Source organism: Rhynchophorus ferrugineus, unplaced genomic scaffold (genome assembly GCF_030347505.1).
Source record: "Rhynchophorus ferrugineus isolate W39M unplaced genomic scaffold, kcgeb_rfMv2 rfM2, whole genome shotgun sequence".
Classification (NCBI taxonomy): domain Eukaryota; kingdom Metazoa; phylum Arthropoda; class Insecta; order Coleoptera; family Curculionidae; genus Rhynchophorus; species Rhynchophorus ferrugineus.
Window position 1 is genome coordinate 76,752,186 of NW_027472581.1, and position 23,418 is coordinate 76,775,603.

At 33.1% G+C, this 23,418-nt stretch overlaps 2 protein-coding genes across 2 annotated transcripts; one reads left to right on the top strand and one right to left on the bottom strand.

The window, feature by feature from the left end:
- Positions 1–1,310: 1,310 nt before the first annotated feature.
- On the top strand, positions 1,311–20,782 carry LOC143190524 (tetratricopeptide repeat protein 29). Its single transcript, XM_076394864.1, has 9 exons — positions 1,311–1,482; positions 1,605–1,828; positions 5,904–6,092; positions 6,180–6,413; positions 7,727–7,904; positions 7,956–8,191; positions 8,256–8,361; positions 10,284–10,416; positions 20,644–20,782. Exons 1-9 carry the CDS (start codon positions 1,340–1,342, stop codon positions 20,725–20,727), a joined length of 1,527 nt encoding a protein of 508 aa, XP_076250979.1. The 5' UTR covers positions 1,311–1,339; the 3' UTR covers positions 20,728–20,782.
- On the bottom strand, positions 10,665–13,577 carry LOC143190527 (putative gustatory receptor 28b). The gene is made up of 4 exons (XM_076394868.1): positions 13,179–13,577; positions 11,515–11,668; positions 11,367–11,456; positions 10,665–10,747 (listed from the first exon to the last, which is right to left on the bottom strand). The coding sequence occupies exons 1-4, from the start codon at positions 13,514–13,516 to the stop codon at positions 10,685–10,687; spliced, it is 645 nt and encodes a 214-aa protein (XP_076250983.1). The 5' UTR covers positions 13,517–13,577; the 3' UTR covers positions 10,665–10,684.
- Positions 20,783–23,418: the final 2,636 nt, after the last annotated feature.

The following is a 23,418-nucleotide window of genomic DNA, read 5'->3' on the forward strand; positions in this document are numbered from 1 at the left end:
TTCTATCTAAACAATATAACAACAATAATTTCTTTTTTAGTCACTTTATTTTATGATGATAGCCTTTCGATATCGAGAAAAAGTATTTCATCAGTCTTACTGATTAGAATCTCACCAGCTCACGGGCTGGAATAAAATTGAAATAATTTATTGAATATAAGTCTGCATATAAAGTATGTGAATCTCACATTGACTGTTATATTAGATATTTGAATTAATGTTTAGGGCATATTTTAAGCAGCCCATGATTCTTTTCCAATTAGGGGTGTTGGAACCTAATATCGATATATCTTTTTCGATATTTATAAAAAAATATCAATATATCGGAAGAAAAAAATCGATATTTTCAATTAAAAATAAAAATAAAAATTGTGAAATATTAGCTTTAAAAATATATATTTTTTCTAAATCTCTTAAAGAATAGTTATGTTTTTGATAAACCTTTAAAATTATATATTTCTGCAAGATTTCTGATATATTTTCGACATCTTTATTTCTAAAATTTCCTAACTCTTCATTAAATATATGATTTATGTCGGTACAAGAGGCAATATAGAAAGGAAGAAGAACCTTTGTAAAGGGCGCTGTAATTTGTATTGAGGTTGTTCGAAAATGTTTAAAAGACCAGCGATGTAAATAGGTTTTTCTTTTGTTTTTTGTTTTGTTCATAAGAGGTGTTATTAATTCCGTCCCGCCCCGAGTCATAAGTGATTCTTTCAAGAATTTTCACAGGAGTTTTAATATAGGGCTTTTTCTTCATGGTGCATTACTTTTCAAGGGCCTGGCTTGAAAATAAGTTGTGCCAGGTTACATTAAAATGCATTGAAATTAATTACGATTTAAATTATCATAAAAACATTATAGTTTGGGTATATTAAAGATTAAAAGCAGAATATATATAATAATACATATCAGCAGTTATAAGTTTCAAGGTTTTTCTTTTCTTTGTTTTAAAGTGAGTTTCCTGAATGACCATAATATAATTTATGTCTGCATTGTTTGAAATATTTGCCTATAGGATTTAATTTAGTTTTAAAATAAAAAAGATATGAATTCTTTAATCAGGCAACTCAAATTACAATAAATTAACTGGGAAGTATCTACATTCTTTACTGGATTTAATAACAAAATTAGGTTTACCTAACTCAGAATTATTGTCTATTTATTATTATAGTTTCTATTGAGACTCAAATCTACTATTTATATGAACGATGAAACTCTTTGAGGGAATACTGAAAGAAAATTTGGAAACTTCAAAAATGTTTAATTGAGACATTAGATTTCACATGTCAATATTGACACATTAAAGATTGTTCTCGTTAGTTTTCGTGGATCTGAAATGGACAAAGCAACAAGCAATTATTCCTCGAGCTTCGAGGAGAATCTTTTAAAACGAGAAAAGAAAAGAAAGCTAGAAACGAAGAGGGAAATTGAAAAAATGAGAGCAGAATTACCTAAATATAATTTAAATGATATACGTCAGTATGTGATTATTTTAGTACGCCCATTAACATGAATTTGACTCTATAGGATAAGCTTCTCAAAGATATATCGTTTAAATTTATTTTAATCGGTTTTTTTTACTCCTATGACTCAATTATTAGGTTTAAATTGCCTTACCATGAAGCCTTGCTATTGCAACTGGAGGAATCTGGTTATGCAAACACAGAGGAATATATCAAATACATGTTTGATTTCCAAGAACAATTAAGAATTAGTGCTGGACCTCATAGCAATATGTGGAACCGTCCAATTCTAAAACATTCTGACGTCGAGTTGAGAAAACTGAGCGAAGCGTTGATAAAGGCTGAAGATTATCACAACAAACGTAAGTTGTAATGTCTCTTCTAAATTGTATCCACTTTTCGTATTCGTATTTTCGTATTAAAATAAACGTAAAGAATTATGAAAAGAAAAGCTTAATCATGTATTACTTATAAGGTGGAATAAGGTGTTTCTTTTGTTCTGGCCAAACCTGGCGGTGGAATGCATGGCGCATACCTGGTCGCGGAGACTTGCCCTGGAGTGACAAGTTGGATCGGGTTATGTGGGACTGCCTCTGGGCTTACCAATACACTAAACCGAAACCGCCTCACAGTTGACCCCTGTGGATCGCTACTGCTACTGCATTAAATTTGGGGATATGGCACCCGCTGATCGGGCAGCCGTTACTGGGCACGAGGACCCGGCGATTCTATTGATTCGCGAACCTGAGTTAACACACTGAGTTAGCACGCGGTGCTAAGCTCCCAGCATGTTGACCAGCTCGCGAACAAGTGCATTTGCAGAAGAACTTGAGCTTGTGGAATGATTGAGATATGAAGTGCTTGATTTCTGGAGTGTCAGTTTCCTTATGAATTTGATTATTTCTGACAAACCATGGAGCTTTTAATATTCTCCTGAGGATTTTGGAAAACTTGAAGCCGTTTGACCTGGTTGGCTGTAACAAACTTGAAGTAGACATTAGATCCGTAGAGGAGTACGGACCGAATTAACATCTTGTAAAATAAGCATTTGATGGAGATGGGAAGTCTGCTACAAGGGTAGATCGGAGAAGATAGCAGGTTTGCTATCCCCGAACCTTTCTGGATTGATTTCTGGATTTGGGAATGCTAACCGAACCGCCGGTCGAAGCCTAGGTACGTGATGTTATCCAGCCATGGAATTATTGCGGTGTCGATCTTAAGTTGCGAGACGCGCAGTGCGTAATGCTTCTTATGGAAAATGATGGCCTGTGTTTTCAGGGGGTTGATTTGCAATCTCCAGAATTTGAACTACTTGATCGCATGATAGAGCTGATTCTGTAAACGTTCATGAATTGTAACTTCGAACCTGGCGGCCGTGAAGAAAGCAGTGTCGTCAGCGTAAAACGCGATGTCAATGTGCTCTTTTCTCGGCAGATCTGAAATAAAGAGGTTAATTAAGGCTGGGGCCAGCGGGGAACCTTGAGGTACACCAGCATCGATTTTTTTACGACTGGAAAGTGATTCCCTGATCTTGACCTGGAAAGATCTGTCCGAGAGATAGGATTGTTGAGCGCGAAAGCCGAATTGTTCATCAGGAATGATGTTGTTTTCAGTTGTGAAAGAGTTGAGAGCGCAGAGTATTGCCCTCTCGGCAAGCTTCGAAATGACACTGAGAAGGCTGAGAAGAATGATGGAGTTAATGATGTTTGCCAGTTCTGCGAGCTGCTTATGAGAGAGCTTTTTTAACTGGGTAATCGATATTCAGTCGAAACCTGGAGATTTTTTGGTTTGAAGTTTGCCGATCATAGTCTGTAGAGGTTTTGGAAACATGAAATGCTTGAGAAGAAAGGCTAGGATTACTGGTCTTTTGATGGAGTTGAATAGTGTTAAGTCAAAAAAGTTGATGGAAAAAGGTAAAAGTTGGAATAACAATTTATTAGGATTTCTTAGTAAGAAATCTTATTGTAGAATGTAAAATATTGCTCGGAATATACATGAGCATTTGGTTAAAATGTATGAGGAGGGAAGTAATACTAACTGTTTCGCATATATGGCAAATGCATTAGGGATAATGCAGTGATTAAATCTAGTTTTATCAAGAAAGATGCATGCAGGTAGTAACGGAACAAACTAAGGAGAAATGCAATGATATCAAAATGGAGGATTAGGTCTACAGGGGATATCAAATCATTAAAAATGTACCAGGAACTCTCATAGGTGGTATAGAAAAAAATCAATGTAGATGTAATAAAATACAACCATAACTTACAAACTATTATAACTGTACAATTAATTGTAGTTTTAAATCCTTTGATAATATATGCATTAGATGTACTGCAATTTTTAAACAAATAAAATTACAGTATTTTTTAATTTAATGATATAATATTCTATTTGTAACAGTATCATTCTTTTATTTATATTAGAATATTGTTGTATGTCAAGTCACAATGAACTAAAACTCAGAGTTGGTGCGGCAACATTGTGACGTGACGTTTTAACATCATCAATTCAGATGACGTGAGTTCACTGTTTTACTGAATGGACTATATATCAAATATCGACTATATTAAAAAATATCGATGTATCGGGAAAAAATATCGTCCAAAAATATCGATATATCGTTCTTATATATATCGATACTTTTCGATATTAAAAAAAAATTAAATATATTTCTTAAACATTATAAAGAACCACTTAATTATTTTTAATAAACCTGTCGAATTAGTATTAAAAAGCATTAGTATATTTTGGTACTTAATTATAAGGGGTTATTCTAATCGTTAATGGTTTGACCAGGTTTGAGCAGTTCATTATTACCATTTCTTTATCATTTCCATCATGTTCTAGAAAAAAACCTTCAAATCAAACGAAAGTGATATTGAGAATAATTTGTTGGGCATAAAATGTGAAAATTCGAGGATTCAATTAGTCACGCCGAAAGAACTAACCAAAGTTACCAAAGTTGACATTAACCCAAAGAAATAACCAGACAATGACTTAATAACAGGACAACTGCTGCAAAAGCTAACAAGAAAGGGAGTTATAAAATTCATCAACTTTATCTTGAGGTTACAGTAATTTTATCATCACACAAGGATCCAATATCATCCATAAAAAACCTTCAACTTCATCTTAACAAACATGAATTGTGGTTGAAAACATGGCGTATCAGAGCAAATGAGACAAAATCTACCCAACGTTACCCTTCTAGAAGAACGTGTCCCTCAATAAAAAAAAATAAACTCCCGCAAGTAGGCGACGTTAAATATCTGAGAATGCATTTTGATCGACGTAGCAAGTAGCACGATCGTAACTAAATCAAATGTATTGGCTGATAGGCGTAAATCTAAATTATCCTTAGATAACAAAGTTTTGCTTTATAAGTCAATACTTAGGCCCATTTGGATCTATGGTATTGAACTGTAGATAACCTCCACAGGTTCCAGAATAAAGTGTTGCGAGTCATATTCGATGCCTCATATTACGTCTCCAACAAACTAATTCAGCACGATATCTCCTTAGAACCCATAACGAGTGTGATTCCAAGTGTTAGTGTAAAGTACTCTGAAAGACTGTTAGTGCCTCCCAATGCATTCGCCAAACAGTTAAATGTGCGCGATGACACTGAAGTGTGTAGGCTCAAACGTAAACTACCATAAGAACTGATTAACAGATACATAGAATGAGATATAATAATCTCCAGAATAAGTTAGAATAGTCTTTAGAATAAGTTAGTATTGAGTTTAGAATAAGTTAGAATATTAACTAGAATAATATTTAGATTATAAGTTTGTACAGCAGATCACTTACTGAAGCGATTTTCTACATGTTAGTGGAGTTATATTGTATAACGGAAATCATACTATAATACTTATTGCCGACGGGCAGATGGTTGAAGTTCTCAGAGATTAATTTAAAAAAATTGACATTTACATGATTAATTATATACTTTTTTGTATTATCTTCGCAGCTTTGAAAATAACACATATTTTCTTACTGTTTATAGTAACGCGATATAAATAATGATTCCTATTCTGTATTAGCTCTGTATGGCACCATTTATATTAATGTTAAATGTCTATTAATTTGCCTCTTTAGATTTTTGTTCGGACCTTCTGTTCCAATAGTTATCATGAACTATTGTATCCAAAGTTACAATTGTGTATTTATTCCTATTCTGAATTATTTATCTCTAAATAAATGGTCTAAATGATCCTATCACTGTTGTAAAGTAGATATTTAGTTCCACTAGAATTTATACTATTTTAGTATTTATTGTCAATCAGTTTAAGCCATTTTTAAACATTATCTATACTTGTCTATTTATTTTGTTGAGTTTTACTTTTATATTTGTTTCTTGGTAACTTATTCTGAATTATATTGTTAATTACCACTATTCTAAACATATTTATTTTAAATTTTCATATTTTTTAGGCAATTATAATGCTGAAACCGAAGTCCTACTAATCACAGCCATTGATTTTTGTTTTAATACCAAGGATTGGTTTTGGTTAGGAGAACAGGTGCTCATGAAGGGGTTGAAGAATGCTATGGCTTATCAGAGCACTGGAAAGCACGAATCCTTGGCTCGTTATATCTATGCCAAATTATTGATAGAAAAAGGTATATTACTACTTATTTTAAGATGCGCTGGTGTAGAATTGGACTTTCGTCAGCTTGGTTTTTGTGAGTAAGCTTTGGATTGTTTAGTGATGGATTACGAAAACGCCGAAATGCATTTGAACATCTCGCGAAAGCTCAGCGCCGGCAAGAGTTGGAACATCAAACAATTCTTTCCCGATTTGGCCGACTCGACTACCCTCTTCATGAACGCCAATTACTTGTTGCATCTTTGTTACATGCGCCAAGCTCGTCACTGGGCCAAGATTGACTTGAAGTACGCCATCGAGTTCGCTGTGTTAGCGAAGAAAAGGGCCAATGAAGGTATTTATTATTTTCTTCAGCAGGCTGTCAGAATACTCGATAATTATATTAGTAAAGATTTTTTAAATTAATTAAATATTGCACTAGATATGCTTAGTACAATCTTAATTTATAAATTAATTTATTACTCCTGTTCTATTCTACTTACATTAATGCACAAGCAATGCGAGTGCGGGATTAATTGACCTCTACTTCCATTTTTTTCTACAGCCTTAGACAGAGATATATCTTTTGCCATGTAAACAGGTTTAAGGACTCTAAATTTAATTTTTTTCGAAAGATTTTTCGACAACCTCTGTTACTGTATGGAAGTGGTCGATTGTCGAGTGATGATTTCAAAATCTGGTATTTCTATAAAAGGTTTAATACATTTTAAGAGCTGTTTGTCAAATAATTTTGGTATCGCAGGTAGCAGCAAGATAAGCCTGTAAGATCCAACATTTTCTGCCGGTTTGTCAGTTTTTTTAAGCATAATTATTCGAGCAACCTTAAGACATTCCGGAACACGCTTCAATCTCAAACAGGCACTAAATATATATGTCAATATGATTAATGCTTTTCGTTGCAACACTACAATCTATATGTCATAGCCTATATTTCGTCTTTTTTATCCCGTCTTCTTGGAAATGCTGCATATGTTATTTTATAATTATATCTGTTCCGCCTCGGGCACCTTCATTTTTCAGGGGTGTATTGTTTAGGGTGCATTAGAACCCCGAGAGCATCACATAACGTTGAGAAACGTTCTCATCAGCTCGGGTCTAAAAGTTAAACCGAATTTGTAAACTTGTGTAAATATTACCTTCGGTTCATTAAATAATACTAGTGATGTTAACACATAAGGTTTATTGTATGTTGATAACAAATTTCTCTGCTGTACAGTCTACTAATCAATTTTTAACTGTCACGATAATTTTCATAGTTGATTCAAGTTGAGATTTTAAACTTTTCCAATTATATACTTTTAGGGTTATTTCACTTTTTATATTATTAGCATTTGGATAGGATGGGAGAATTATCGAAATACATATTCTATAAGTTATAGGTGCATTTTGTACAATGAGGAAACCAATTAAATTTGGCATTTTATAGTTAATAGTTAATAATATTAAGTATATAAGATTTTGCTTCGTTATTACTAAATGAGGTCCTCACTGTGTATAACTTTATGAAATATTTTTAACAATGCGTAATGAGATGCCCTAAATCTTTCTCGGTTTAGTAGTGATACTCATCCATCCATCGATCCCAAAAATAACGACAAACAAATGTTGTAATATTGATAATCTAATACGGTTTTTTACATGCATTAGCTTGTTACCATGATGGCGAGACTGAAGCGTTATTACTCAAGGGTCAGTGCGAGGTAAATACATCCGATTTAAAAGGCGCCATCAATACATTCAACAAAGCCTATTACATACAGTCAAAAATTAAGTCCGAGGTGGGCATGTGTCAAGCTCGAGTCGAATTATCCAAAGCTTACTTGATGTAAGATTTGTTATAAATTTCGGTCTGGATGTGATATGCATTGAATTTTAGGTACGGAAACACAAACTTGGCACTGCAGCATTTGCTGCATTTGAAGGAAATGGCGGAGCTGCATAATTTGACGTTCTATCTGGCGCAGGCTTACAGATATCTAGGTGAGTTCTACCTGAATAATGGTGAACCTGGTAAAGCGACACCATTGCTGTCGGACGCTTTGGACATTTTCTACAAGACTGGCGCCATTGCCCAGGCCGATCAAGTTAGGAAACTGGAGGCTCTGTCTTCGGGTATTGATGAATATGGCTCCTTTTTTGAATCTGTTATCATTTTCTGGTTCATTGTGTTTTCCAGGTCTCGAACTGATGCCACAATATATCGAACTGATCAGACAGACTGGTCGCGAGTGTGACAAATGGTTCGAGAACTTGATTAAGTTGGTCAGGTGGAAGGATTTAAGGTAAACTTACTTTTTTATAATCCCTTTATTGAACTTTTTTATTTATTCATCTTTGATGTTATGTAATATGGCCCAGACCAACCGGCCATGTGCTTTTTTGACAACCTGAATGGGTTGTGAGGGAGACGGCTAGGTCTGTTTTTACCCTTAGAGTCGCTTTCTATCGCTTTTCAATAAGTCGCCTCTTCTTCCCGTTAAATAAAATAAATTTTTAAGTAAATTAACAGCATTTGTTTTCTAAACACTTTAACATATTATAACTGACGAACTCGGTAGTATACCGGGGAGACCACAAGTCTGTTCTCTTTTGAATTCATTCAATTAACTGCTAGCAAATTAATTATCAGGAAAAAAAAGACAGCTTGCCATTGGATTGGCACACAGCTACTCGCTGCTTTTGTTGATGTGGTTAAGTGGAGTTCCCACAAAAGTATTTCTCGCTGGCGCTATGTGGTAACAAAAGATTAATTAAAACTGCTCAACGACCCCTAGTTAACTATTCCAATTATTCGAAGCGTTTCTTGGTGTAGTTAAGTGGAGTTCGGGGAAAAGTATAGCAACTGAAATTGTAAGGTCACAAAAGGTGGATTGAAAGTATTCAACGACCGCTAGCTATAAACTATTCCAAAGTTCCAACTTTCAAGCTTTGAAAATCACATCTAGTCTATAGATTCCCAGCACATGCATCACAGTTTAAGGTGTGACGCCACCAAATCCGGATTGCCATAGCTCAATTGAGAAACCCCCGTAGTCCATGGATTCCCGGCACATGCATCTGAGTTTAAGGTGTAAGGCGGAAAAGTTGCTACATATTAACATAGTTTACTGGAACTTGTAGTAAGCTTGTAGTTCAGAACGAACGGCCACCAAATGAGGATTGCAATAGCCCAGTTTCTTAGCTGTAGCCCATTCAAGCTGTAACACTGTATCCTTCAGAACTTTTGCAATATTTGGCCGAGCATTGTTATACAAGAGAATTTTGAAATTTTGCGTCTCTTACTCGCTATTGTTGTTCACTTTTGCAACAATACTTAATTTAATTTATTCAGTTAAAGTCGGTAGACATCTGTAGTAAGAGTTTCATTCGGTTTTAGCATATTCTAATACTCTACATATTCTTGATCCCACCATATTCAGAATAGGATTTTGTGGTTATGTTTTATTTCACTTTGCCATCGATGTGAATGGTTCTCCCTGGAGTAACCCGTAACTTTTTGAGATTGGAATTGTCACAGTAGGTCTTGTTTTCATCGCTAGTGACATTACACCATTGATCACTATTCTATTTTCTCTGGTAAGTAATAAAACCGCGATGCTCAAAATAATATTTTTAGTTAATTCTCAGTTCATTTTGGATTTTTCCATCGAATGTCAACGTCTGGAAAGAGTTGATTTAACTGTTAACTGTTGTTAACTGTTGTTAATCTGTATAAAAATTCTTTTAAAATTGTTTGAGCTGAGTTTTCGTCCAACTAGTTTTGTGCAAGTCATAGTTCTTAAAGCTATTTGTTCCTACAAATCGTTTTTTGCCATTGACACCAAAACTACCGTTAAAATCAAAACCAGTAATTGGGAAAGAACAGAGCAGCATCACCATACATTTTCAAAAGTATTTAGTAGGCTTAAGCAGCAGATTTCTTCAAATCTAACAATGAAAGCAGTGAATGTAAAAATACAATGTTGAACGTTCCATGATCACCGTCTATATTTATTCAATAACTTCATAAAATTAAATGAGAAACTGTTATTTTATGTAGAAAAATATCAAACCTTCTACTTCAACAGTTAGATTAATTTTTTTTTTAACAGTTGTTTGCTTTGATGCTTCGCATTTTCACTAGTAATTAAATGCATGCGAACACCAAAAGTGTTTAAATGATGAAAACGATTAAATTAATTTATGATTTCTTGATGTCTTTTAGAGAACCATTTTATGAAAAGAAGGAATCTGGCCTATTACCTGAAATATTCTCTCACCTGTCACAAAAGCCAGGTGAAGAGACTAAAGAGAAACAAATGGACAATATACTCGAGCTAAAGGATGAAACTGTTGTTGTAAGTTTTAAAAAGTCATATTGATTTATCTTAAAGGTTTAAAAGCATAAACATGAAATATTTTTGTCCCTGTAGATAGAAAAAATATTGAAAACCAATTTTTTTCTATTTATTATATTTTCTTTTTATTTCACCTTTTAAATAGGAGAAAAATAAAACTTGCTATGTGTTGATAAATTAGCCTTGTATTGGGTTTTATTACGCTACGTACAAATATTTTGCAATAATATGAAGTACATATAAAGTACATATAAAGCAACATCTGGTGTTAAAACCCTGAAGTATCAATCTGGATTAGCATGACCAAATAGGTGAAAATACCAGAACATACCTGGAAAAGTTATAATATATAGTCATTAAATTTATTCCTGTTTTTTGTTTTTAAATTTAAAAAGTTTAATAATAGAAAAGTTAAATAAAAATAAACATTTCTATAAGGATTCTTATATCAAGGATATATCTGTAATAAGATATAAAATATTAGACGTGGTACTTAATTATACATGCTATCAAATAGTTAGTATTATTAACGTTTAGGTAAATTGTTTTGTATAAATAATTGAAAGTTATAATATTTGAATAATTTCAAAAGATCAAATTCCAGATAAATGAGAAATGGTGATTGATAAAAAATTACAGAATGCATCGATATAGCAAACAAACTAAGATCTACCATTAAGTTCAAATGCTACATCGATAGTATGAATTTAGGACCAGTTTTTTTTATACAATACTATATGTTTAGAACAATCTTAACATTAATTTATTCTTATACATTAATTTATTATTATTATTTTGCTATACTTGCACCAATACTCAAACAAGATGGGTACATTAAGATGTATTTCCCAAATTAAAATTAAATTGGACTACTAAATCGAATAGTAAAAATCGGGAAATATAGGAAGGATATCTATATATCTGTAAGTAATATTATTATTGGTACTTACTGAAAATAATAGCTTTCTGTTTAAATAAAACACACCACAGGCTGAGAATCGAATGGGCAAATGCAATGTTTGGTAGTAGATGAGGTTCATCTGAAACAAGCATACTAATCATACCCTTAAATTTGTGGTAGATTTTGAAGGGGCATACCATATCGTGTACTTCATTATCTTTTTCTATATCGCTGTCTAGTCTTTGTAAGATCTGCTTGAATTCCTCGGCTTTGTCACAGGTTCTGATGCTGGGCACCACAAAGCCCACAAATGACGCCATATTGAACAGGCACTCGAGAATATTTCGGTATCTATGGTAAACTTATAATGATTTATATATACTTGCCTAAACTTTATGGTTTTTTATTAGTCTAAAATGTAGATATATGCAACATTATCACCTATTTTCTCTAATATTTCTGTAGTTTTATTGCTAATTAAAATCTGCCATATGCCGATAGGTTGATGGTATATTGCGAAATTTTATTGTATTTGTCGTTGCAACAGATTTAAGGTTGTAATTAAATGGGAAGACGTTATTTCAGTTTACGTTAACACAGTTTTATCCAATACCAATAAAGTAAACACCAACATGTTTTCAATGATAATATTAAACATCGGAATCAATTTATAGTGTTTTTCCTTTGATACGAGAGGATTTATATAAGATATAAGTAGTACATTAAAGATTAATTATTAAATATATTGTATTATTAAAATATATGATCCGAAAATATTACATATACGGTAAGAGAAGAGAAGATTCAGAATTTCACCTAATACTTATATTATTAAAGATTCATTTAATAAACTAAACATTAACATGCCTTTTGACGATATTATTGTGTACTCGAATTAATCTATAGCGATTTGGCAGGAAAGGGTTTATTTAAAATCTAGTCTTTTGGGCAAGAAATAAATCCATGTTGAAAGAATTGGTATTTACGTGCAATTCGTCATTTTTTCGCATTGTATTTGCTACGGTTACTGTCGTATTAGATATATTTTTATCAGCGCTAATAAAAAATTGCTTTCTATTTTGTTCTGAAGCAGTAAGTCACAAATCAACATATGCCTTTTATTGGATTCGTAAGCTAACCAATTTCCTTTCTTTTTTATTATTTCTAAACCCCAAGTCCAAGTTTTCATCGAACAATTCCTCCAGTCCTCGATCACTGAACTATTACAGTTTTTCGGATTGTTCTTTTTTTTGGTTCTGGCCTAAGACCAAGCGGTGAAATGCATGATGCATACCTGGTCGCGGAAGAACGTTTTCAGAAGAACTTGAGCTTAGTTGTTGTTTGTGGAATGATTGAGAAATGAAGTGCTTGATTTCTGGAATGCCAGTATCTCTATGAATTTGATTATTTCTGAAAAACCATGGAGCGTTTAAAATTCTTCTGAGGAGCTTATTTGGGAAAGGTTGAAGCCGTTTCATCTGGTTGGGTGTAACAAACTTGAAGAAGACATTAGATGCGTAGAGGAGTACGGACATAATTAACATCTTATAAAATAAGCATTTGATAGAGATGGAAGTCTGCTAGAAGGGCAGATCAGAGAAGATAGCAGGTTTTCTATCCCCGAACCTTTCCGGATTTGGGAATGCCAATCGAACGGTCGGTCGAAGTGGATACCTAGGTACGTGACGTTATCCAGTCATGGAATTGTTGTCATGGAATCAACATAGTTCTTTCGACGCGCCGCCAGAAATATGGAAAAATTTGAAGAAATAGCAAAATATTTTAATTAAAACATGTTTTATAAAATTTTTCTCTTAATTGTCTTCTTTTCTCCTAAATATTAAGTAAAACTATACTGTACCTTACGTGTTGGTCTTGTGCTATCCGTGTGATGATGAAAAATACTTTGTACATTATAATGACGAACATGTACGGAACGGTGATGAGTATTTGCCAGTCGAAGCAGTAGTTCAAGTTTCTAGCCAGGAAGCATAATTTGTTGTAAACGCGATATACTACTTCTAGGCTTTCGATCGATATCGCAACGGACTTTTTTGCTTTGACTAGGGTTGTTCGTATAAATAGTATTGGTGGCTCCGAGTTGGTGTTTTCTAAGAAGTTTTCCGTGAAATAGTTAATGAGGAGGGCGTAGTTGTTCCATAGGATATGCTGACAGGCGAACCAATTGACGATTGTCATATTTATTAGGAGATTGGGTATTATTTGCAACAGGATTTCTCCAAAACTATCTTTATTGAAGCTAAAATCTGAAATGATTACATATGACAATGTATTACTTAAAAACACTTACCCTCGCGTGTTTAATTGCTAATAATTCGGATTTATATTAAATGAAATACTGAATATTTGATAGGATACCAAAATATTAGCGTTGAGAACTATCGACTGAAAGCAGTCGAAACAGCCGATAGTCGCAAAAGAGCCGAAACAATCGATAGTCAAAAAACTAGCGACTGAAAATGGTAATTACTATTTTCAGTCAAATACACGGTTCGACTGTTTCTTTTCCATTTGTGATGTCAGAGGAAGATGTACGAATCCTTTCCTGTATAAATTGTGATAGGGGAAAGGACGGAGATAATTTCTTGGACCACTTAATTTTAAATGAGCTTATATTTTCTAACGGTGGTATAAGTGAGTCTATATATTACTTCACGTACTAATTTAAAAAAAAAGGAAAAAATAATTACTGAATACTATTAACATGCAATGAATAATTTCATTTTAAAGGAATTAGAATTACTTTTATATTTGAATGTTCTGTGTATTTATAAAAATGAGTGGAATAGTAGTGGAATAGAACTTAAACAAAATCTAAAAACTAAAAATGTAGAATAACCATAAATACTAAATAAAAACATATAACATATATTTAATCATAGAAAAAAACTAATCCATGACATAAATAGAAATGATCGCACAATAGCTACTAGAGCTTTTTAAATAAAATAAATGGGTTTTTTATTATTGAAGGGAAATATTTTTTAATCACTATTCAAAAATATAATATACATGATCAGCTTTTCTCCCGTGATGAAATTTCTTCGATTGTTAATAATTTGGCTAAACCTTAATAATGCGATATAAATCAAGTAATATCATTTTATGAGCATTTACGACCAAAAATTGAGGGAGTTAAATCGAATCCAAAAAGTTAATAAAAAATAAACCTATTATTGTCATAAAAAGAGTTAAAAGTATTTTACTATTTATCATCACAATTTTAATCTTTACCCGTTTTATTAGCATACATTAACAATCCTGAAAACTAGCGTTCTAAAATGTTGCTATATTAAACTACAATTTTTTTTTTATTTACAAGCAAACTATGAACAAAATCATAAAATAATATATATTACACATAAATCTATATAAGCCGGCATATTTTTGTCAAGGTCGCGGCTAGGCCAGATGTTAAAATTCAGTCAAATTAAACTAGTAGAACCGAAAATAGTAATTAAAAGTACACGACTGAAACAGTCGATAGTCAATTTCAGTCGTTCCCAACGCTACAAAATATGACTCTAAATAGAAACAATGGGCTGGGGAAATAATAATTTAGATTTCTTCAAAGTTAATTCATTGATATATATTTGAAATAGTAATGCGCAGCATCAAGCGCAGTTTTATACAGATCGGAGCGAATGATAGTCGGGGTGACGAACAATCCAGACGAAACTTTTCCAGTACAACCAAACATTTAGCCTTCATTAGCGTCATTGTGGGCTTTGTATCCAGTCTTGTATAACCAATTCAATAACTGCCTGTTCATAAGAGTTAAAAATAATGTACACGATGACTCATCGGACCATACCACATTCTTCCAACCATCAAGTGCGCAGGTTTTATGATCGTTGCAGCACTTCTTTTGCATTTACAAGCGAAGCATTTTCGCATAATAAAAATGTTCACAATCGTGGCTCTTCCATGAATATCAGCTTTGTCGAACTCCCAATAAATTGGTTTTGTCGAAACAATGTCTACTCAATGTTAAGTTCTGCAGTCTTTTATATCTCTACATATTGCTACAATACTCACGAGGGCACAATATGAGATATATCGACTACATTCGATATGTTTATGATTGACTGGCCAGGATGGGGTTGATCTTTACGAAATATTTGGAATGAAAACGCGCAAATGAATCCTGACACTGCCATTCGCTTAAGCACTGATCACCATAAAAATCGTTTTCGATGAGTCTCTGTCGCATTTTTCCTTTTTCAATAGCAGAAAAGAAACAAAATATGAACAAATTGAGATTCTATAATCCCCATTTTCAAAGTGCAATAACTTTTTTCTGAGTAAATTGTTACAAAACACTTTTAATTTGGGACGGGACGCTATGAAGCCACTAACACTTTTTCCACTTGAACAGTTATCATTCCAATCGGCATCTCTCAAGTCCACTATCACCTTTCACGTTCTTATTAAAGAATTAATGTCTAGCTTATCTAAATATGTGTTTAGATATGAAGTTTTATCAACCCGATGTAGATCTAAATCTAATTTATAACCTCAATCCTAAAAAGGCACCTGGCATAGATGATATTTCACCTAGATTATTGAAAGAACTGCTACGAAAAGCAATCATGTTGACATATACATTTAATGCCTGTTTAAGATTGAAGCATGTTCCGGAATGCTTTAAGGTGGCACAAATAATTATGCCCAAAAAATCTGACAAACCTGCAGAACAAGTCGAATCTTATAGGCCTATTTCACTACTACCGGCAACGTCAAACCTATTTGAGAAACTAATACTTAAACATGTTAAAAATTTTGTAATAATACCAGATTTCCAGTTTGGTTTTCGAAATCACTATTCAACAGTCGATCAAGTGCACCGAGTAACTGTAAAGAAATACTGCCCTGCAATATTCCTGGATGCCTCACAAGCTTTTGATCGGTTTGGCATTTGGGATTAATCTGTAAGATGAGCAAATTGTTACCGCGTAACTATTGTCAATTGCTGGAGTCATATCTTTTCGGAGGAAAATTTAGAGTATCGCACGAAATGGCGTTCTCGACATTTAAAAATATTTCGGCTGGAGTTCCACAAGGTAGCGTCTTAGGACCTCTCCTATATCTGCTCTACATTGTTGACATTCCAACAACAAAAGAAACATTATTTGGAACCTTTGCTGACGGCACAATTATTATGGAAAACGACATATCTCTGCCTAGGGCAATAGAAAAAGTACAAATGGCAGTCAACAAAATCTACAAATGGACGAAAGATTGGAAAATTCAACTTAATAGCGACAAACCTGTCACTGTTAATTTTGCATTGCGGCGAAATAATAGAAACTTAATTATATCACTCAATGGATGCTCGATTCCTCAATTCCTCAAGCAGAATCAGCTAAATATCTTGGAATCCATCTTGACGGTAGATTAAATTGGAAACATCACGTTAGACAAAGAGCAAAACACATTAGAACCAAAATAAAACAACTATACTGGTTAGTCCGAAGATACTCTCAACTTGATCTAAAATCAAAGAGATAAAAATTCAAATCAACTCATACAACGCTGTCAAAACAAGGTTATTCGATTGATTACCATTGCCTATCGCTACGTAACCAACGAAGAACTGCACGATGACCTGGAAATTAAATGGATCTGCGAAGTTATCCAAGATTTCGTCTTGAAACACGATAGAAGATTAATAAATTATACTAACGTGAAAGCAAGACAACTGCTGGACAGCGCACAGAAAGCGTTCTGCATCTTTTATTTTCCTTGTGTTACTTTCAATTAAGTAACCTAATTGCTCTTCATATACTTTAATTAACAGATATTATTTGAATTTTAACAATTATTTGCATATAATGCATATTTGGTTTGTAATATTCATCAACGAATATTATCAACTAAATGTATCTTTTATCTGCAAGCTGTAGACATAATCTGTATCTCAAACCGTAACTTATTCATCACTTTATTGAGTCTTGTTTTGCTACATTTTGGTGATTTTATACGCATGCTTTATATCCTACCGGTAACTCTGTTGGAATGGATTGGTCATTTAGTACTCTAGTGCTTTATGACTTAATTCTACCATCTATTGCATCCTGCTACTTTATACGAACTTTACGCGGCCTTTATATATCTGTAATCTCTGTCCTGTGAGCTTACTGTTCCCATTTAAACCGACCATATAACTTCATTCATAATCTATTACGAATTACTTTTAATTCGGGACGGGATGGAATTAATAACACGTCTTTTGCCCTTCGAACAAGAGAGAGAAACTCTATTTTCATTTCTATCCTTTTCTAGATAGATAGATTGGTAGATACCCATATCGACCATATCTTTTGAACGGCCGCTCGCGAGAAACTACAACTTATTTTGCTACATGACGTATTATGAACGGGATCTTTTATGGACATAAAATAGATATTTAACATAAACAACGCTATCTTTATATCTACAATGTTTCCAACATAACAAAAACTTAAAACTATCTATTAGAAAAAACCGAAATTACATTTCACCAAACTCACATTACTCGGAAATTAGACAAGGAGTTTGTCTTTAAATTTAAATTTTAGTAAAATTTGTCTTACCATAATCGATAAAAACTACCAATGTTAACAGTGTTATTTCTATTAAAACAACAGTTATAAGGCAGTAGATAGCCTTGATGCCTTTATGTAGTTTAGTCTCGTAGCCATATTTTAAAAATATACTTTCCAGTTCTGCACATTTATTGAGAAAGTGCACGAATTTTTTACCAATAAGATAGTTTAGTAGAATGACAGTGACCTACAAATCAAAATATTTTTACAGTACAAATGATAAATATTTGGTTTCCAGCATTCAATATCTAAACATTTTCAGATATAAATTTTTCTTCTATAAATCTCTTTTAATAAATATTGATTTCATTTTAAGCATCCAATCTTCAGTGGATTTTATCTGGGCTTAGATGATTTGATTTAGTTTTTCAGCCATATTCTTTACTACTTAAGAAAGATCATCCCCTTTCCTATATAATCCCAGTTAATGATGCCGCTATATACATGATATTGACAATATAATATGAACATCTGAAATATATACAATATTTATTTATTAATAAGTTGTTGAGCCACCATTTGCTTTTAAAATAGCTTCAATTCTTTGTGAAATAGATTCTTAGAGTATCTGAGAGGTTTCCAGCGAATGTTATCCCATGCTACATACAGAACCACATCCGCCAATTCTTTTAATGATGTGGTGTTAGAAGTATAGATGGCAATTGCAGCCCTTGTATGAATGTTAGCTTTCTAGAGTTTCTATATATTGTTCTTCTCGAAATAGCATTTAGTAAATAGTATGAATAATGAGTTCTGCTGTCACTTTTGCCGTGATGGCTTTATGTTATCTGACAATCGTCATTTTTAATGTTCGTTGATCTGTGTGGGTTTCGCCTACTATTTCTATTCGCTGATGTTGTCTTATGCTGTTTCGTGTATGCTGTTATCCGTGACACCTTAAATAACATCTGAGAGATCAAACATTACACGAATCGTTGAAGAACAAAGCGTATAATACATTCAAATAAAACCTACAAGACTTGGCAAGTAAACTGGCTAATACAATTGTTAACATGTAACAAAATGTACTTATTACACGGTGTTCATAATATTTTGTCTATCACTTGTACTTCAATCCCGATTTTAAAACATTCGTTATAAACACGCATTTATTTTTTTACTCTCTTAGATCATTTATAAATTAAAATGAAATTTAATTAATCTACACCATTTAGTATATTATCTATTCAAATTTTATTTGGATTCTGGCGTATATATTGCTTATACCAGGTGTTCCGGAAAGTCATTACTGGCTTTTCGAACAAATGTCACTAGCCTTATTTTATTTTACTGAGATCGAGCTTCAAAGCTAAACATGTCACCGTCATAGATTTATACCTCTTTGAAAATGTCAAATTTCGTTATTGCATTACTTTTCTTACTCAATGAAAGGAAAAAAGCCGCTGAAGGCCCCTGCTTTGTGCATATTCTAATCTTAAAAATATCTAAGGCATGGTTTCAAAAATTCAAAAATGGTGATTTCGATATGCAAAACAAAAAAGTTCTAGTTTCAAAGACCAACTCAAAAATAATTGTCAGAAGCGTTAAATGTGACCTAAGAAGCGATTAGCGGCCGATTACGAGCTATGGGGAAAATCCAAAAGACGGGTAGATGGGTGTCACATCAATTCAATGATAGGCAAATGGAAAATTGAAAAACCGTCAGTGAAATGTTGCTTCAGTGATATGATCTGAAGTCATTTCTGCATCGAATAGTGACGGGCGATGAAAAGTAGATTTATTTTGGAAACCCTAAGCACAAAAAACCATGGTTATCATCTCGTTAAGCTAGCCGATTGATTCCAAGGCCAAATCGTTTTGGTAGCAAGATAATGATGTGTGTTTGGTGGGACCAGAGTGGCATGCTGTATTACGAACTGTTAAAACCTGGTGAAACAGTTATTAGTGGTCGCTACTGACAACAAATGAAGCTTTGAAATCACTTGGATGGGACATATTATCACACCCGCCGTACTCTCCAGACCTCGCCTCTTCCAATTATCAATTTATTGCATTAATGGGAAACGTGCTTTCAGAGCAACGCTTCGCCAAAATTGCTTGATTATTGGTTTTTCTCAAAGGATAAACAGTTTTTTGGGTTGGAATCCATAAACTGCCTGAAAGATGGGCTAGATGTATAAAACCAAATGGTCAGTACTTATAAATAAATACATTGTTTTGTTTTTTTTAATTATGTATTTTTTTCTTAAAAAAAATACGGTAATGACTTTTCGGTACAGTTGGTAATTGGAATAATAAACAAGTACTTAGAGTAAATAGTAGTACTTACTATAAGTGGAGCTTTATATGCATTATATATAAATCGAATATTTTTCACAAATCCAGCTTCCCGCATCTGATAACTATTTAGGATTTGACACAAGAAAACCAAACAAAACGACACCAATCCTATATGATACGTTATTCGCAACATATATTGAATGTTGAACGGTTTTACCTTGAACTTCGCAGTTGTGTCAAAAGCATAATTTTTCAGTAACAAAACTTCCGAAAATATAGTTGCAGGCTTTAAAAGTTTCTCTACGTTCATAGCGACGGAGTGTTGATGATCCTGTGCGAAATGGGGAACGAGAACAGCCATTAAAACATTTGTTAAAAGCTTACTTAATTATTTAACACCGCCTTATCTTGCATTATTTATTACAGCACTTTATTTAATTTTTTTTGTTTTTTGTTAAAGGATACTTTAATTTTTAGGAGGAAGAAAGTTCAAGTCAGTTGCCGGCGCCTGAGAATAATAATGTGAAGGAAGTTGAAACCAAATATATAGCATATGAATGAATTCAAAATAATTTTTTTATTTAATAATAAAATATAAAGATATTTGTCTCTTATTACAGTTACTTAATTTTACTGATTTTAGTGCAGGGGGTTTTTATAATCAAATAAATATATTTTTTATCTTAAACTTTCATCGGTACCAGTTCTGTTCTCCTTTGTTTCTCAGTGTCTCCATCACCGCGGCAATGTGGAGTTATATTATTGGAGACTTGGCTAGAAATAAGTCTTTTGCCAACTATTGGAAGTTACATTTACAAAATTACATTTCTACATTCTGTTGATTTATTCAGGAACGTATTAGATGTGGAAAGTGTTCGATTGTCATTTTATTAATTTTTCATTTTACTTTCGGCTTTAAACTTTGCCCCTGACTTTGATCAGCTTCGTAAACGGGACATCGATAAGATATATTTTATTCAAAGTATTGTCCATCGATAGTCGCTACTTCTCCCATCTTTCAGGTAATTTACGGATTTTACGAATCTCCCATCTTTCAGGTAATTTACGGATTTTACGAAAGAATGATGTTTTTTTTAAGCTAATCACTATTCCACCATTTTTTTGGTATCTTCATAAGAGGTGAAGTACAGCTCAAACAGTCACACACATATATGTCGTAATAAATCATAATCAGAAGAAGCAAAGTCAATAAAATACGACAGGTGGGGTAGCACTTCCCATTTTAATGTTTTCAACTATGTTTTTACCACTTTTGAAATACGTGGCCAAGCGTGGTTATACTGAAGAATAACATTGTTGTGTCTTTGCTCGTATGATGCATGAATTACAGTCAATAGCAATCTGTATCGATGGTTTCATTACGTTTGCTGATCTCACAAAATACATTAGAGCATTAGCAGGGAGCCATTGATAATCGGCTTTGTTGTTGGTGTGATTGATGGTTTGAGTGTTGATTTGATTGAATTTTTATTAAAATGATTAACACGTCATTAATTATTCATACTATAAAGTTATTATATAATACAGTTTTTATACTTTTTTATGCTTTAGATACCCGTTTTCCTTATTTATTATTACTTGATTCGAGTGCATAACTATTAGTACATAAAACATGTGCAAACGGATTAATATTCCATTAAACTTTCAAAAAATAAAAATGTAATTGCAAAGGTATTTCACTAACATATTTTATTTCTCTCGCCAAGCTATTATTGAGAAAAACTGATACAATACATATTAACCAATATATTTTGCATCATGTTATATAACTTGCTCCCATCTTTCTGACATTATGGCGATTTTTTTTATTGCTCTTAGTAGTTCCACATTCTGCACAGATAGCAATACGTATTTGTTATGTTTATACTATGTAGAAAATGTGGCATGCATGTAGAAAATCACTTCATTAAGTAACCTCTTGTACAAAATACTATTTTAATTAATAAGTTTTATTTTAAAGCTTATTCTAAGGTAATGTCCAATCATCAGATCGGATGATGTTAGACGTTTTAATTTACGCACTTCACTGTCACTTCGCCTAATTAGCTGATTAGTGAGTACATTGGGATACACTGGCACTGTTTCGAAATACTTCACACAAACACACTAGAGGAATATCGCGTCGTATCACTTCATTTGAAACATAGTAAGAACACTTTATTTTGAAACCGTTGTATATTATATATATTTGACTTGCTAACGGTTCCCCGTAGTTGCATTCCATATGACTAAATAGGCTTGAATATAGATTTCTACAATAATATCTTGTTATACAATAATAACTTGGATTTGCGCTCGATAAGCCAACACATTTGGTTTAAATCTAAGTTATTTCCGTTTAGCGAGTATGTGTTTCTTCCAAGTTAGGCGTCGATCTAGGTGCATACCAAGATATTTAACATCCTCTGCTTGCGGGAGTTGACAATTATTTATATAAACTGCTGGACATATACGACCGGATTTTGTTTCATTGGCTTTTATACGCTATCTTTTAGGCTACATTTATATTTGATTTGTATGTATTTGTAGGTTAATTGATCCTATGGCTGGATCTTCATGAGAGGGTAAGACTGCCGTGTCGTCTGCGTATGTTGCGACAGTTTTTATAGATCTGTATCAAAAGACATAGTACTGGACACAGTACACTACCTTGCGGGACTCCTGAATATATTACATGTATTCGGTGTGTTCATCGTCTTGCAAATGGTGATATAGTACCAAAATAATGATGTGGGTTTAGTAGCGAACCAATCATCGATCTATTTTCGAATACGTGTGTCAAGCAAGCTATGCTGGATTGATCTAAACCATTAGCCATTAGAAGGTGTTATATCAGGTCAGTATGCTGGGTAAAAAAGAATTTGAGCTGCGATAATGTACCCTTCACAATGTTTGTAATATTTGGCCGAGCTTTGTCATGTAAAAGGATGTTTTTGCGTTTGTTACTCATTTTTTTTTGCATCAATACACTACTCAATTTTAGATCTATTTTTCATCATCAGTCCCAATACGCTAAAGATAACTTTTTTCTAACAAGCGATGGAATCACGATGTAGAAATTGTTAGACCTGGTATGGTATGGTAGCCTCCTTTTTCCTTTCTTTTGGAAGTTTTTTGGTTTTCTAGACCATTGTTTCTTATTCACATCATAATAATCACTTTTAAATCGTTGAAACAAAAACTGACCAATGTATGATGCAGTATCGCCATGAATTTCTAAGTGTTTCTTCT

Excerpts from the sequence above, each read along its gene's own strand:
- LOC143190524 (XM_076394864.1), top strand. The coding sequence starts at position 1,340 with ATGGACAAAGCAACAAGCAATTATTCCTCGAGCTTCGAGGAGAATCTT. Across the intron at positions 1,483-1,604 it reads AATTTAAATGATATACGTCA|GTTTAAATTGCCTTACCATG; the intron begins GTATGTGATTAT and ends CTCAATTATTAG. Across the intron at positions 6,093-6,179 it reads CAAATTATTGATAGAAAAAG|TGATGGATTACGAAAACGCC; the intron begins GTATATTACTAC and ends TGGATTGTTTAG.
- LOC143190527 (XM_076394868.1), bottom strand. The coding sequence starts at position 13,516 with ATGACAATCGTCAATTGGTTCGCCTGTCAGCATATCCTATGGAACAAC. Across the intron at positions 11,669-13,178 it reads GCACAAGACCAACACGTAAG|ATACCGAAATATTCTCGAGT; the intron begins GTACAGTATAGT and ends AGTTTACCATAG. Across the intron at positions 10,748-11,366 it reads ACAGAAAGCTATTATTTTCA|GTATGTTCTGGTATTTTCAC; the intron begins GTAAGTACCAAT and ends TAACTTTTCCAG.